General features: G+C 49.7%; 1 protein-coding gene across 1 annotated transcript in view; it reads left to right on the top strand.

Moving 5' to 3' along the window:
* LOC140403312 (adhesion G protein-coupled receptor E2-like) overlaps positions 1-16,720 on the top strand; it is a 117,573-nt gene that overhangs the window by 60,678 nt on the left and 40,175 nt on the right. The window contains 5 exon segments of the mRNA XM_072491156.1: positions 2,880-3,057; positions 13,665-13,784; positions 15,215-15,297; positions 15,299-15,395; positions 15,398-15,414. Coding sequence (XP_072347257.1) covers positions 2,880-3,057; positions 13,665-13,784; positions 15,215-15,297; positions 15,299-15,395; positions 15,398-15,414 — 495 coding nt within the window.

Here is a 16,720-nt window from a genome sequence, read left to right as displayed (position 1 = left end):
TGGCTGCTGCTGCCTTCCCCTGGTGAGCCATCGCCATCAACAGTATCCTAAGCGGTATATCTGTTTTGCGGGGAGATGACCGCGGGGGACACCTGCACTGCCTTCCTACTCTTGTTCTGTCTTTTGCTCACCCATTTTCTATCTCCCTCAGTAATTTTCACCTGCGGTGTGACCAACTCAGCGAACGTGCTATCCACAATGTCCTCAGCATCGTGGATGCTCCTAAGTGAGTCCACCCACAGCTCCAGAGTCGTCAAGCGATCTAACACGAGCTGCAGCTGGACGCACTTCCTGGGCGTAAAGGAGTCAGGGACACCGGAAGGGTTCCTGAACTCCCACATCGCACACGCGGAGCATGGCACGGGTCTGGGTTCTCCTGACATGTCTTAACCCTTAAATTAATTTATATATTATTGTTATTATTTTTAAAAACTTGTTTTAATATCTCTCCTTATTATACCGATTTGGTTTTTAAACTTAATTTCTAAACTGTAAATTCTTACCTTCACGTACCGCTTACCTTCGCTTTCACCACATATGCCATGGTATATCACCTTTATATCACCTACCTTCCCAGGGTGCTCCCTGGCTTTCTCCCTGCTGATGCAAAAGTTGCAAAACAGAAGGAGAAACAATGGAAAAAGCACCTCTTTCCTGTCTGCACCGAATTCCCGCTCTGCTTCAAATTCCCACGGTTTGACTTCACTCTGGCTGTCTCACTCCGGCTATGTCCCCTCACATTCCTGGACACTAACTGGCAATTTATCATGACTAATCCATCTAACCCATACATCTTTGGACTGTGAGAGGAAACCGGAGCACCCGGAGGAAATCCATGCACACGCGGGGAGAACGTACAAACTCCACACAGTGACCCAAGGCCGAAATTGAACCCGGGTACCTGGCACTGTGAGGCAGCCGTGCTAACCAGTGTGCCACCATGCCGCCCAGAAAACACCCTTGGATACTGATAACCCTTTGCTCTGGCTCCTGTGCAGGTTAAGTGGGATTACGGAGATAGGGAGGGGGGAGTAGGCCTAGGTAGGCTGCTCTTTTAGAGAGTCGGTGCAGACTCGATGGGCCAAATGGCCTTCTTCCACACTGCGGTGCTTCTATGATTCTAATTCCAGCCCGAGAGTTTCTCACTGAGTCGCAGCTGCTCTTTGCTTGAAGTCCACATAATATAAAAGGTACAATCCTAAAGCAGGTAGGAGCAGAGGGAGCTGGGTGTATATTACAGATGGGCAATGAATGCTGGCCTTGCAAGCGATGCCTACATCTCATGAATGAATGAAAGAAAATCTGTGCACAAGTCAGTGAAAGTGGCAGAACAGGTTGAGCGAGTGGGTTATTAAGCAAAGGGTTTGCTGGGCTTTATTAACAGAGGCAGAGAGTACAAGAGTAAGGAAGTTATGTTGAACTTATACAAGTCACTAGTTTAGCCTCAGCTGGAGTATTGCTTCTGGTTCTGGGCACCATACCTTAGGAAGGAGGTGAATACATTGGAGGAAATGCAGGGAAGATTCACGAGAATGATTCCAGCGATGGGGAACTGCAGTTATGAAGATGGATTGGAGACGTTGGGGCTGTTTTTCTTGGAGAAAATGACGCCGAGAGTAGATTTGATAGAGATATCCATGAGGGGCAGAGTAGATCGGGAGAAACTGATCCCATTCCTGAAGGGGTTGAAAACCAGAGGGGGTAGATTTAAAGTTATTGGCAAAAGATGCAAAAGTGATATGAGAGAAAGCTTCTTCACATGGCAACTGGTCCCGGTATTGTTACGACACCCTGAGCAAGAGCGTGGTGAATTCCAGCCCCACGTGTCCTGGAGTCACAACATGAGTGATTTAACCAATAATTCTGAGAAAAATCGCCGACGTCTTTGGCCCTTGGCTGCCCAGCAATTACAGTCACCAGGTTTGTAAGTTGAAACAGAACAACTGTTTATTTATAGCAAGAATAATGATGGAATACGCAGTAATTACAACTGGATAACAAGGAAACTAACCTACTACATCCTTTTACTGACCCACCCTCTACCCACTCACACAAGACAGGCAAACACAGAGGGGAAAGGGGTGAAAATAATAAGGATGAAAGTCAAAAGAGTCTTTGCTTCCAATAGTGGTTCTGTAGCAGACTTTCCTCACAGCATGCTGGTTGATCAAACCCCCTGGTTTACAGCTGGTAATGGCCTTCTTTGCAGAGTCATTGATTCAGTACAGTACTTACAGACAGCAGGCCTTCTCGAGAGTTGCTTTAGTTCTTCTCAAACTGGGCCTTCATTCAGCTCGAGGTCCACACTCAGGCCTATTTCTTTCTTAAGACAATTTATTTCACATCAAACCTTGCTTTCAATTTATGGTCTGACTTCAGGCCTTTGTAGTCTCAAGAGAAAGACACCTAATCTTGCTGCAGAGCGAGTCAGCCCCCACACTGGCCTTCTGAAGAGGGTTAGTTAGCTCCTTTTTGGAGAGTGTTAGCCAGATCCCTCCATCCAGGCTGCAGAATCAAAGTTAACAGGGACTGAATAGGAACAAACAGGCAGGACCCTTACAGTCTGAAATCTGTTACCTGGGAGTGTGGTGGAGGCAGATTCAATGCAAAAAGTCTAAAGAGAATTTGACTGTTATCCCAAAAGTAAGAATGTACGGGGTTACGGGGAGAAGGCAGGAGAGTGTCACCAAGGGAATCGCTCTTTTGGGGAGCCGGGGCAGACGCGATGGGCCGAATGGCTTCCTTCTGTGCTGTAGCAATTCTGTGATTCCGTGGCCAGTGTGTGGAGCAATCCAAACAACTATGCGACTTTAAATAACAAGGGCTTCAACAATGATCCAAGTTCACTGGACAGGAAGTGAAATTTTTCTCCTCCACAGGACATCATTTCAAACACCAGTGATCTTCTCGGGAATGATTCCCTGTGGGAAAACATGGAAAAGGAACAGCGACTGCTTTCAGCATCTATTTTACTGCAGTCCATGAAAGACCTTGTCATTGCAACCGGTCTGAATTTACCCGATCAGGGAAAGAAAAATTCATCAAGTAAAAACATTGGTGAGTTCAACAAAGTATATTTTATATCATGTATTTTCTTAAGGCAGTTGTGTGCATTCTATCAGCCATAACCTGCACTGGCCTGGATGAGAGTGACATTAAGGCAGCATTTGACCGAGTGTGGCATTAAGGAATCCCAGCAAAGTAGAAGACAATGGAAATGTTAGTAACTTGGGGAAGCCAGCAGGAGTGGAAATAAGGATTTATTGAACTATGTACAACTCTCTGCCCACGGCAGTAACTCTCTCCCATCTAGTCCTTGGTGGGAGAACCAATAGCTTTTATGTGTCGTCTGCAACGAACTCCGGCTGGGTGGTCTCCTACCTTGGAAGCTCGTGCCCCACGGGTCGCAGGGGGAGATCGACAATGGTTTCCCCGTGGTCCTGGTGGGGGTTATGACAGAAATCAAGCAGAAAGCTCTCCATTGGTTGGAGTGATGCTTCTCGGACAGAAGGAAAATGGTCAATCAAGCTGTTGGAGGTCAGACCCGGGGTATCACTACAGGACTTCCTCAGGGTAGGCAGTAGGCCCAACCGTGTTTCGCTGATTCAACAATGACGTTCCCTCCATAACAAAGTCAGGAGTGAGGATGTTCGCTGACGATTGTATAATGTTTGGCATGATTCGCGACCCCACAGGTACTGAAGAGGTCTGTGCCCATGTGAAGCATGACCTGGACAACATCAGTTTTGTGCTGGTAAGCAGCAAGTAGTATTCGCGCCACACAAGTGCGATGACTATCTCCCACAAGACAGGATCTCCCTTTGAAATTCAATGGCATTATCATTGCTGAATCCCCCTGTCAACATCAACATTACCACTGACCAGATACTGACCAACCCATATGAATATTGTGGCTACAAGATCAGGTCAGGGGCTGAGGATTCTGCGGTGAGTAATTCACCTCCTGACTCCGCAAAGCCTCTCCATCACCTACATGGCACAAGTCAGGAGTGTAGAATACTCCCCACTTGCCTCGAGGAGTTCAACACCATCCAGGACAAAGCAGCCCTCATAATTGGCACCCCAACACCACCTTCAACATTCACTACCTACATCGCCAATGCACATTAGCAACCATAAGACCATAAGACATAGGAGCGGAAGTAAGGCCATTCGGCCCATCGAGTCCACTCCACCATTCAATCATGGCTGATTCCAACTCCATTTACCCGCTCTCTCTCTCCATAGCCCTTAATTCCTCGAGAAATCAAGAATTTATCAACTTCTGTCTTAAAGACACTCAACGCCCAAGCCTCCACCGCCCTCTGTGGCAATGAATTCCACAGACCCACCACTCTCTGGCTGAAGAAATTTCTCCTCATCTCTGTTCTAAAGTGACTCCCTTTTATTCTAAGGCTGTGCCCCCGGGTCTTAGTCTCCCCTGCTAATGGAAACAACTTCCCTACGTCCACCCTATCTAAGCCATTCATTATCTTGTAAGTTTCTATTAGATCTCCCCTCAACCTCCCAAACTCCAATGAATATGTGTGTACCAGTGTGTACCATCTGTGAGATGCCTGAGGCAACTCAGCACCATCCAAACCCACAACCTCCACCACTTAGAAGCAACAGGTGCAAGGGAACATGGCCCCCGGAAGTTCCTCTCCAAGCCATTCACCATCCTGACTTGGAATAACATCGCCGTTCTTTCACTGCCACTGTGGAAAAGTCCTGAAATCCCACTATAACAGCACTGTGGGTTCAAGAAGGCAGCTCACCACCACCTTCTCATGGGCAATTAAGGATGAGAAATAAATGTTGGCCTAGCCAGCAACATCCGCGGTTCTTAAATTAATAAATAAAAAGAACCTTTACATAACATCCAGTTTTGGAATCTGTGTTAAGATGTTAAGTCATTCTCCAATCTCTGAGATATTAGATAAGTTTGCCAAGACAGATACGTATTACCCTGAGTGCCAATCCCGGCCCCGGTGAATCCGACACCGTTTTTCATTGGAATCGCTCGTGCTCCATGAGGTGCCAGTGCTAGCCCATTAATGGTTGATGAATTGCTCGGAGACTGGAGCCACTTTTGCTGTTGTAGAAGTCCACCGATTCTGTCCTGGAGTCAAGACTTAGTCTCGGAAATGGAGAATCCCGCCCATTGACTCTTCTGGTGATTCACTGTTTAACCTGAGAGAAACTGAACCATCAAGACCCAGGTTCTTACCAAATATGTTCTATGTATCACCAGAGAACTAAACCCAGGCACCGTCTCACCTGGTTTACAAAAACAAATTTCTATTGCCTTGGCTACAGGATATTATGGGTTGATGGAGATGATTTTTTTGTAAAATTTAGAGTACCGAATTATTCTTTTCCAAATAAGGGACAATTTAGCGTGGCTAATCCACCTAACCTGCACATCTTTTGGGTTGTGGGGGTGAAACCCACGCAGACACGGGGAGAATGTGCAAACTCCACACGGACAGTGTCCCAGGGCCGGGGTTCGAACCTGGGTCCTCAGCGCCGTAAGTCCCAGTGCTAACCACTGCGCCACGTGTCAGTGCACCGATTTAGATGATTTGATGGTGAAGATGGAAAGGAGCTAACTCTTCGAGTGAGAGAGTCCACGGGATCATGACCTTCAAAATTGATCTAGTCATTGAGGGTTGATATTCAGAAGCACTCATTCATAAAATGGGAGATGGAATTTCCTCAACATTCTCCCCAAAAAGCTGTTGAGACTCGTTCAATTGAAAATGCCAAATCTTCACGAAGTCGGGGGAGGTAACTGGGGTGTTTGAGGACTTTTACCATAGGCTGTACAGTTTGGAGCCTACGGTGGGGAATGAGGGCATGAGACAGTTTCAGGACAGACTGGAATTCCCTGTGGTTGAGGTAGGGAAGGTACAAGGGTTGGGGGCCCCGAACGGACTCAAGAAGTAATGGGGTGGCTGGGGTCGATGCTGTCCGGAAGGCCCCGAGTCCGGACAGGTTCCCGGGAGAGTTCTCGAAAAAGTTTGGCACAGAATTGGGGCCCCTGCTCGGGCGAGTTACAGGTACTTGGGGATTCATAGAGTGGCGCATAGTTGAGCCCAATTGCATAAGCTGAATTTGGCAAATCTGGTGGAGGGGGTGAAAGAGGATTTTAAGAGGCGGGATTGTTTTTTCCGCTGCTTTTGACTGCCAAAGATTTTGTTTATCTTCCAAAATCGACAGACGGACGGAGTGGTGAGTTGGCATTGCTGAAAATGCTGAATTATTACTGGGCGGCGAATGTTGAAAAGATCAGGAAGTGGGCAGTTGGGGAGGTGTGGCGGCGGATGGAGGAAGCCTTGTATAGAAGAATGGGTTTGAGGGCACTGTCATTGGCACCTCTTCCGTTCGCGGCGGCCAATTACTCCGCGAGCCCAGTGGTGATTTCAGCGCGAAGGATATGGAATCAATGCTGGCAGCATTTTAAGATGGAGGCAATGCCAGTGTGGGCGCCAATCACAGGTTTCTTCCAGCAGATCTAGATTCCACATTTTGGGTGTGGGAGAGGGTGGGGATGGTGTGCTTTAGGGACTTGTTCGTGGGGTGGAAGTTTGTAGAGTTGGGCGAGCTAGAGGAAGAGTTTTCACGACTAAAGGGAATTGGTTTCGTTATTTGCAGGTTAGACACTTCGTTAGGAAGGAGTTGGTTACATTTCCAAAATCCGCCCCCCCCCCCCCCCCCCCCACCCACCCAGCACTGCAGGATAAAATCTTGTCCATACGATGAGATTGGGGAGGGAAAGATCTCGGGCATATATAGGGAGTTGATGGAGAGAGGGCGGTCTTCAGTGGAGGAAATAAAACCAAAACAGGAAGAGAAGCTGGGGACGGTTGTAAAGGTGGGGCTATGAAGTAAGGCTCTACGGAGGGTAAACATGTCCTCCTGGCGTGCGAGACTGAGTGTCATCCAATTTAAGGTTGTGACGGTGTCAAGGATGAGTCGTCTTTTTTCAGTAGACGATAGCTGCGCGCGGAGTGCAACGGGAGCAGCGAATCATGTCCACATATTTTGGCCATGCCCGAAGTTTTAGTAGTTTTGGGAGGCCTTTGTGGGAACTATGTCATAAGTGCTGGGGTGAAGGTGGCTCCGAGACTGTGGGCGGCAATATCTGGAGTTTCAGAGGATCCGGGAGGGAGGCGGATATTGTTAGGATAGTGGGATTCGGAACCACCTAAAGCGACTGTGTGGCTGAGTGACATGGCGGAGATTTTGCACCTGAAAAAGATAAAGTTTGCGATTGGTGGTGCAGACGAGGGATTCTTCTCAAGGTGGAGGTTGTTCATTGACTTCTTTAAAGAGAGGTGAAGCATTAGAGTGGGGGGGCGGGGGGGGCGTTGGTGGGGATTCTTTTGTTATTATAGTTAGAAAATGGGTGTTTGGGTTGTGACTTGTGAAAATTGATTTTCGATGTTACATCTCTTATTGTTTCCTGTATAAAAATGAAAATACCTCGACTAAAAATATAAAAAACAGAAAATGCCGAATCTGAGATTTATATATTTGTGTCAGGCGAGGTCATAAAGTTTTTCAGAATCAGGAGAGGGACAATGGAATTAAAGTACAAAATTGGTCAATATTAAATGAAATGCTGGCAAATGCTCGAGGGGCTGACTGACCTCTTCCTGTTTCTATGTCCTTCAGACAAATGTAGATTAACTCCCTCAAATCTACCACATTCTCAAACCATCCATCACGTTGGTGTTGGACGAGGGTCACACAGAGAGAGCAAATCAAGCCATTCACCATCCTGTCTTGGAAATAAATCACCTTTTCTTCATTATAATGTCCAGCTTTGGTTTCCCATCTCTAATGCCCTTGAGAAGTTTGTGATGAGCTGTCTTCTTGAACCGCTGCAGTCCAAGGGGTGTAGGTACACCCACAGTGCTGTTAGTGGGGGAGTTGCAGGATTTTGACCCAGTGAAGTAACACGGATATGTCTCCAAGACAGGACGGTCGGAGTGACTTGGAGGGGAACTTCCAAGTGGTGGTGTTCCCATGTATCTGTTGCCCTTGTATTTCTAGATGGCAGTGATCGTGGGCGACATTCTCTGACCCCCCGCCGGGTTGGAGAATCGCCGGGGGCTGGCGTGAATCCCGCCCCCGCCGGTTGCCGAAGTCTCCAGCACCGGAGATTTGGCGGGGGTGGGAATCGCGCCGCGCCGGTTGGCGGGCCCCCCTGCTCGATTCTCCGGCCCAGATGGGCCGAAGTCCCGCTGATAAATTGCCTGTCCCGCCGGCGTAAATTAAATCACCTACCTTACCGGGGGGACAAGGCGGCGTGGGCGGGCTCCGGGGTCCTGGGGGGGGCGCGGGGCGATCTGGCCCTGGGGGGTGCCCCCACGGTGGCCTGGCCCACGATCGGGGCCCACCGATCCGCGGGCGGGCCTGTGCCGTGGGGGCACTCTTTCCCTTCCGCCTCCGCCATGGTCTCCACCATGGCGGAGGTGGAAGAGACTCCCTCCACTGCGCATGCGTGGGAAACTGTCAGCGGTCGCTGACGCTCCCGCGCATGCGCCGCCCGGAGATGTCATTTCCGCGCCAGCTGGCGGGGCAACAAAGGCCGTTTCCGCCAGCTGGCGGGGCGGAAATTCCTCCGGCGTCGGCCTAGCCCCTCAATGTTGGGGCTTGGCCCCCAAAGATGCGGAGCATTCCGCACCTTTGGGGCGGCGCGATGCTCGTCTGATTGGCGCCGTTTTGGGCGCCAGTCGGCGGACATCGCGCTGTTTCCGGAGAATTTCGCCCCATGTGTTTGGAAGGTGCTGTCTAAGGAGCCTTGGTGAGTTCCTGCAATGCATCCTGTAGATGGTGCAAATGGCTGCCACTGTGCGCCGATAGTGGCGAGTGAATGCTTGAGAAAGAGGTGCGAATTAAGCGGCTACGTTTTCCCAAGGCCATGGCTGACCACTGGTTAAAAATATAATGCTGCGGACTTCCGGGTGCGGCGATGACCAGCTGAGTCGCACGTTTCGGCAGCTCCCGGTGAAACGGACTTTTGGGCTCTTGATAGGAGCCCCAACGGCAATTTTGACGGCTAAAAACACTGTGCGGTAAACCAGAAGGGAATCCCCCCTGGATACGGATGAAAAAAGGAGGAGAAAGTGGCCGGATTGCAGTGGATCCTTTAGAGCAGCGGCAAGGAAGGCAAGCAAAAATCAAGATGGCGTCGGAAGGTGGCAGTTTAACATGGGGCCCTGAACAACAAGAGTTCTTGAAATGCTGTGTGGAAGAGATCAAAAAGGAAATGAAGAAAGAGCTGTTGGCCCCGATACTACAGGCGATCGAAGGGCTAAAGGAGGAACAAAAGACCCAGGAGCGGGAGCTTCGGGTCGTGAAGGCAAAGGCAGCCGAGAATGAGGACGACATACAGGGCCTGGTGGTGAAGACGGAGATGCATGAGGCACATCAGAAACGATGTGTGGAAAGGTTGGAGGCACTGGAGAACAGCGCAAGGAGGAACAACCTGGGGATTCTTGGTCTTCCTGAAGGTGCGGAGGGAGCGGACGTCGGGGCATATGTGAGCACAATGCTGCACTCGTTAATGGGAGCGGAGGCCCCGGCGGGTCCGTTGGAGGTGGAGGGAGCATACCGAGTGATGGCGCGAGGACCGAGAGCAGGAGACATTCCCAGAGCCATAGTGGTGAGATTCCTCCGTTTTAAGGATAGAGAAATGGTCCTTAGATGGGCAAAGAAAACTCGGAGCAGTAAATGGGAGAACGCGGTGATCCGCGTTTATCAAAACTGGTGTGCGGAGGTGGCGAGAAGGAGGGCGAGCTTTAATCGGGCCAAGGCGGTGCTTCATAAAAAGAAGATAAAATTTGGAATGCTGCAACCGGCAAGACTGTGGGTCACATATCGAGGGAGGCACCACTACTTTGAGACGGCGGATGAAGCGTGGACTTTTATTGTGGAAGAAAAACTGGAATGAGCGGGTTATTAAAAAGAACGTTTGAACAAAGTGGTGGGGCGAATGTGGGGGGCGAAGAGGGGGGTTAAAAAGGGGGGAAAGAGGAGTTTTATGTACTAATCCTGCGATGTGGTAACTTTTCTCTCTTCCACAGGTGGTGATGGGGGGAGGAGGGGAGGTGGAGGAGATGGGGCGTTGGCCATTGGGGGCGGGGCCAAGGGAGAAGCGCGGGCTTGGTTCCCGCGCTATGATAATCATGGCGGGAATAAAGAAGCAGGAAGGAGGGGGCGTCGCACGGTGCAAGCCGAGGTCACGGGGGGAAGCCGAGGTCGGCCAGAGTTTGCTGACTTCTGGGAGCAACATGGGGGGAGTAATTACGCTAGCGGGGGATCTAGCGGGGGGGGGGGGTGGGAGGGGGGAATTACTGGGTTGCTGCTGCTGGGGAGAGGGGGGAGCTGGTATGGGAGGGGATGGGCAGGGGGTCACCGCCTGGGGGAGATACAGCTGCGTGGGAACCGGGTGAGGAGCTGGAAAAAGGGGATGGCTAATCGACAAGGGGGGGGGGTAGGAAGCCCCCCAACCCGGCTGATCACGTGGAACGTGAGAGGGCTGAACGGGCCGATAAAGAGGGCATGGGTACTCGCACACCTTAAGAAACTTAAGGCAGATGTGGTTATGTTACAGGAAACGCACCTGAAACTGATAGACCAGGTTAGGCTACGCAAAGGATGGGTGGGGCAGGTGTTCCATTCGGGGCTAGATGCGAAAAACAGGGGGGTGGCTATATTAGTGGGGAAGCGGGTAATGTTCGAGGCAAAGACTATAGTGGCGGATAACGGGAGCAGATACGTGATGGTGAGTGGCAAACTACAGGGGGAGACGGTGGTTTTGGTAAACGTATATGCCCCGAACTGGGATGATGCCAATTTTATGAGGTGGATGCTAGGACGCATTCCAGACCTAGAGATGGGAAAGCTGATAATGGGGGGAGATTTTAATACGGTGTTGGAACCAGGGCTGGATAGGTCGAAGTCCAGGACTGGAAGGAGGCCGGCAGCAGCCAAGGTACTTAAAGATTTTATGGAGCAGATGGGAGGTGTAGACCCGTGGAGATTTAGCAGACCTAGGAGTAAGGAGTTCTCGTTTTTCTCCTATGTCCATAAAGTCTACTCGCGAATAGACTTTTTTTTGTGCTGGGAAGGGCGTTGATCCCGAAGGTGAGGGGAACGGAGTATACGGCTATAGCCACTTCGGATCACGCTCCACACTGGGTGGACTTGGAGATAGGGGAGGAAACAGGAGGGCGCCCACCCTGGAGAATGGACATGGGACTAATGGCAGATGAGGGGGGTGTGTCTAAGGGTGAGGGGGTGCATTGAAAAGTACTTGGAACTCAAAGATAATGGGGAGGTCCAGGTGGGAGTGGTCTGGGAGGCGCTGAAGGCGGTGGTTAGAGGGGAGCTGATATCAATAAGGGCACATAAAGGGAAGCAGGAGAGTAAGGAACGGGAGCGGTTGCTGCAAGAACTTTTGAGGGTGGACAGACAATATGCGGAAGCACCGGAGGAGGGACTGTACAGGGAAAGGCAAAGGCTACATGTAGAATTTGACTTGCTGACTACGGGCACTGCAGAGGCACAATGGAGGAAGGCACAGGGTGTACAGTACGATTATGGGGAGAAGGCGAGCAGGTTGCTGGCACACCAATTGAGGAAAAGGGGAGCAGCGAGGGAAATAGGGGGAGTGAGGGATGAGGAAGGAGAGATGGAGCGGAGAGAGTGAATGGAGTGTTCAAGGCATTTTATAAAAAATTATATGAAGCTCAACCCCCGGATGGGAGGGAGAGAATGATGGGCTTCTTGGATCGGCTGGAATTTCCCAAGGTGGAAGAGCAGGAAAGGGTGGGACTGGGAGCACAGATCGAGGTAGAAGAAGTGGTGAAAGGAATTAGGAGCATGCAGGCGGGAAAGGCCCAGGACCGGATGGATTCCCAGTCGAATTCTACAGAAAATATGTGGACTTGCTCGCCCCGGTACTGACGAGGACCTTTAATGAGGCAAAGGAAAGGGGACAACTGCCCCCGACTATGTCTGAAGCAACGATATCGCTTCCCTTAAAGAAGGAAAAGGACCCGCTACAATGCGGGTCCTATAGACCTATTTCCCTCCTAAATGTAGATGCCAAGGTCCTGGCCAAGGTAATGGCAATGAGAATAGAGGAATGTGTCCCGGGGGTGGTCCACGAGGACCAAACTGGGTTTGTGAAGGGGAGACAGCTGAACACGAATATACGGAGGTTGTTAGGGGTAATGATGATGGCCCCACCAGAGGGAGAAACGGAGATAGTAGTGGCGATGGATGCCGAGAAAGCATTTGATAGAGTGGAGTGGGATTATTTGTGGGAGGTGTTGAGGAGATTTGGTTTTGGAGAGGGGTATGTTAGATGGGTGCAGCTGTTGTATAGGGCCCCAGTGGCGAGCGTGGTCACGAATGGACGGGGATCTGCATATTTTCGGCTCCATAGAGGGACAAGGCAGGGATGCCCTCTGTCCCCATTATTGTTTGCACTGGCGATTGAGCCCCTGGCGATAGCGTTGAGGGGTTCCAAGAAGTGGAGGGGAGTACTTAGGGGAGAAGAACACCGGGTATCTTTGTATGCGGACGATTTGCTACTATACGTGGCGGACCCGGCGGAGGGGATGCCAGAAATAATGCGGATACTTGGGGAGTTTGGGGATTTTTGAGGGTATAAATTGAACATGGGGAAAAGTGAGTTGTTTGTGGTGCATCCAGGGGAGCAGAGTAGAGAAATAGAGGACCTACCGTTGAGGAAGGTAACAAGGGACTTTCGTTACCTGGGGATCCAGATAGCTAAGAATTGGGGCACATTGCATAGGTTAAATTTAACGCGGTTGGTGGAACAGATGGAGGAGGATTTCAAGAGATGGGATATGGTATCCCTGTCACTGGCAGGGAGGGTGCAGGTGGTTAAGATGGTGGTCCTCCCGAGATTCCTCTTTGTGTTTCAGTGCCTCCCGGTGGTGATCACGAAGGCTTTTTTTAAAAGGATTGAAAAGAGCATCATGGGTTTTGTGTGGGCCGGGAAGACCCCGAGAGTGAGGAAGGGATTCTTACAGCGTAGCAGGGATAGGGGGGGGCTGGCACTACCGAGCCTAAGTGAGTATTATTGGGCCGCTAATATTTCAATGGTGAGTAAGTGGATGGGAGAGGAGGAGGGAGCGGGTGGGGGGGGAGGAGGAACCAGAAGGACTCTCAGGGTTGTTAATATATACTGTATAATATGTATAGGTCGTTGCGACAGATAATTATATATTGGACTGTTAAATTATATTTTTGGAGAGTGTTACTTGTGATAAGGCAGTTGCCAATTAGGGTTAGTTTTCATTTTTGTTATTTATTATTTATTCACTTTCTGTTTATAAAATAGGTCATTGTTATTTGTGTTGTTATAATATTGTGTAAAGGATGCACAATGTACTGTGTTGGTTGACCAAAAATTTTCAATAAAATATTTATTTAAAAAAATATATATATAATGCTGCTCACATCTGGTTCCCTCACTGCGTCTCTCCTGAACCAAATCATTATTTTGGGCTGGTGCTGTATGCAAACTGACAGGTTAAACAATTTAGAACATCAGACTGTGACTAAATCCCACCCCTAGTTGAAACATTACAAGGTTTGATTTATTTCGCTCTCAGATGTGGAAATAAGAACATTTCGAGGGAAGAACAGTTCTTCCCTGAAAAGAGTCAACTTACGAACAACAGACATCAAGATGCATATTAATCGACAGACTGCCACTGGAAGTAAAACAAATGGTAAATTTCCTGGTTATTTCCACTTTCCTTCAATTCCCCTTTTTGGTTTATACATTATTCTCATTCAAGTGAATTCAAGGTTATATTGTGTGTGTGTGTCTGTGGGCGGGGTGAGGGTGGTGGGGGGGTCAGTTCAAAGGTGCTTTGGTAAGAAGTTGGGCATTGTGTTCTGTTCTGAACTGTTCTGAATGCCATGCCCTGGATTTGGTGCAGAGAAGATCGACGAGGCTGAATCCGAGTTATCTGTTGAGTTTCAAGATTAGACTGGAGAAATTGGATTTTGGAAAGGAGAGGCGGACAGTGAATCTTCGAGGGGCACACGGGATTAAAAAAACAATTTAGAGTTCCGATTCATTTTTTTCCAATTAAGGGGCAATTTAGCTTGTTCAATCCACCTACCACTGCAGCACGGGCAGCACGGTAGCATTGTGGATAGCACAATTGCTTCACAGCTCCAGGGTCCCAGGTTCGATTCCGGCTTGGGTCACTGTCTGTGCGGAGTCTGCACATCCTCCCCGTGTGTGCGTGGGTTTCCTCCGGGTGCTCCGGTTTCCTCCCACAGTCCAAAAGATGTGCAGGTTAGGTGGATTGGCCATGATAAATTGGCCTTAGTGTCCAAAATTGCCTTAGTGTTGGGTGGGGTTACTGGGTTATGGGATAGGGTGGAGGTGTTGACCTTGGGTAGGGTGCTCTTTCCAAGAGCCAGTGCAGTCTCGATGGGCTGAATGGCCTCCTTCTGCACTGTAAATTCTATGTTAAATTCTATGTTGCCCTGCACATCTTTGGGTTATGGGGCGAAACCCACACAAACACAGGGAGAATGTGCAAACTCCACACGGACAGTGACCCAGAGCCGGGATCAAACCTGGGACCTCAGCGCCGTGAGCAGCAGTGCTAACCACTGCGCCACCGTGCTGCCCGTCACGGGATATTAAATAGCAAGGGTACAGTTAATCCGAGCACCACGTCTGCGCGTCCCGTGCACTGCAATAAGTGGTGAAAACTGGCGAAGGAAAGTTGATGGGCAAACAGCAGGAGGAATTTCCTCGGTCAGGGTGATTCACGTTTGGAATGGTCTTCGGGGTAGTGAGTGAAGGAAAAAAAACGTTAGACCCATTAAAGAGACAGGAGGTGGTCTGGTGGAAGGGAACATAGGTTTTCTGCCTGAGTGGATCAATTAATTACCAAACAATCTTCCTGATCTTGGATCTTGCTATTCCCTTCTGTCTTCATTGCGCTGCCAGAATTAACTGCTCTCCAATCCTGATTTATGAATGCCGCTGATTCCCACTGGATCTTACAGCGATCTTTCCTTGGAATCTGGTCCTGATCTGCCCTAGTTCTGCAGCAGGAGTTACACATATTTTGTAGACCTCATCTACCCCAGTGGATTACACTCCACTCTGAGTAATGTTTAACATTCCCTCCAGGGACAGACTTTGCTGCAGTGGCTTTGATCGCCTTCAGGAACATGGATCCCATCCTGAACGGAAGCGTTTTCAACTCCAGCAGCAACTGGTGGAAAACTGGAGACATTTGAATTGATCTCCAACGTGGTTTCAGCCGTGGATAATTAACGGGAAGGCCGGGATCTCAGCCCGGCAGTCACCTTCACTTCAGGCACACTAAGGTGGGTAAAGACTGAATAAGCAAAATGCTGCAGGTGCTGGAATTCCGAAATAAAGACAGAAAATGCTGGATGAACTCAGCAGATCTGGCAGCCTCTGTGGAAAGAGAAACCGAGTGAACGTTTCAAATTCATATGACTGTACGGACTCAAAACTTAACTCTTCTCTCCACAGCTGCTGCCAGACCTGCTGAGTTTATCCAGCATTTACTGTTTTTATTTAGTTTTGCAAAGAGTTGCATCAGTTCAATGGACATGAAGTAACAGACTGAATTCCACCCCAGTCTCACAATGGGTAGAATTTTCCAAAGGTTCCAGAGTTCTGGGTCGGGCAAGAAAGGCAGTGTGAAACTCACTGGTTTCACAGCTTCCTTTGCTAGCCAGATCAAACGGCACGCTGTACAATTTAGATTTAGATATATTTATTGTCACGTGTACCGAGGTACAGTGAAAAGTATTGTTCTGCGTACAGTCCAGACAGATCGTTCCATACATGAAAAACATAGGACATGCGATAAATACACAATGTAACTACACAGACATAGACATCGTGTGAAGTATATTGAGTGCAGTGCTACACAGTAGAAAAGAGGCGTGGAGAAATCAGTTCAGTCCATAACAGTCATTCAGGAGTCTGAACAGCGAGGATTTCAAAATGCTGGTGTGGACGATGCAGCCAGCTGGGGAGCGGGGTCTAAACTCTCCAGCAATGCAGGGATTTGGAGATCAGGGTGGGCCCAATCTCGGGGTGAAGTTAAAGACCCCCCCCCCCCTCCCACCCGGGATCCCGAGCAGACAAGGGGAACACCACCAACCTTCAGAGGGCCAACCTCCCTCTCACCACTCAATGGTTGGGTCACAACCTGCCTATTCCCCCCCCCCCCCCCCCCCCCCCCACACCATGCAGTAATATGACTCAGTCCCACCCTATCCTCACTGCTTCGGGGCAACCCCACTCCCCCCCCCCCATTCTAAATCATCGCCACCCTCACCATGCAGATGCAACCCCCCTCCTCCACCATCGACCCCTCCCGGATAATAGGGATACCCCAATGGGGTTCCCTAAAGGCCATGCTCCTCGCAGTGCTAATTTGGCAGTGCTAAAACTGTCAGGTCGGCACTGCCAGAGGGCGGAGCCTGCATGCCAGGGTACAGTCTTGCAAAGTCCCTGACCTGGGAGCTACACTGGCCTCCACACCCGCCGCATGGTCTTCTCTACTGCTGCAAAGCAGTAGTGAGTCCTGCCAGCCGGGGGGAGGGGGGGCAAACGGTGAACTAGAAGGTACAGTGTTATACTGTTTAGGTATAT

Source organism: Scyliorhinus torazame, chromosome 27, assembly GCF_047496885.1.
Source record: "Scyliorhinus torazame isolate Kashiwa2021f chromosome 27, sScyTor2.1, whole genome shotgun sequence".
Lineage (NCBI taxonomy): Eukaryota > Metazoa > Chordata > Chondrichthyes > Carcharhiniformes > Scyliorhinidae > Scyliorhinus > Scyliorhinus torazame.
This window is presented reverse-complemented; position numbering and strand designations above follow the sequence as displayed.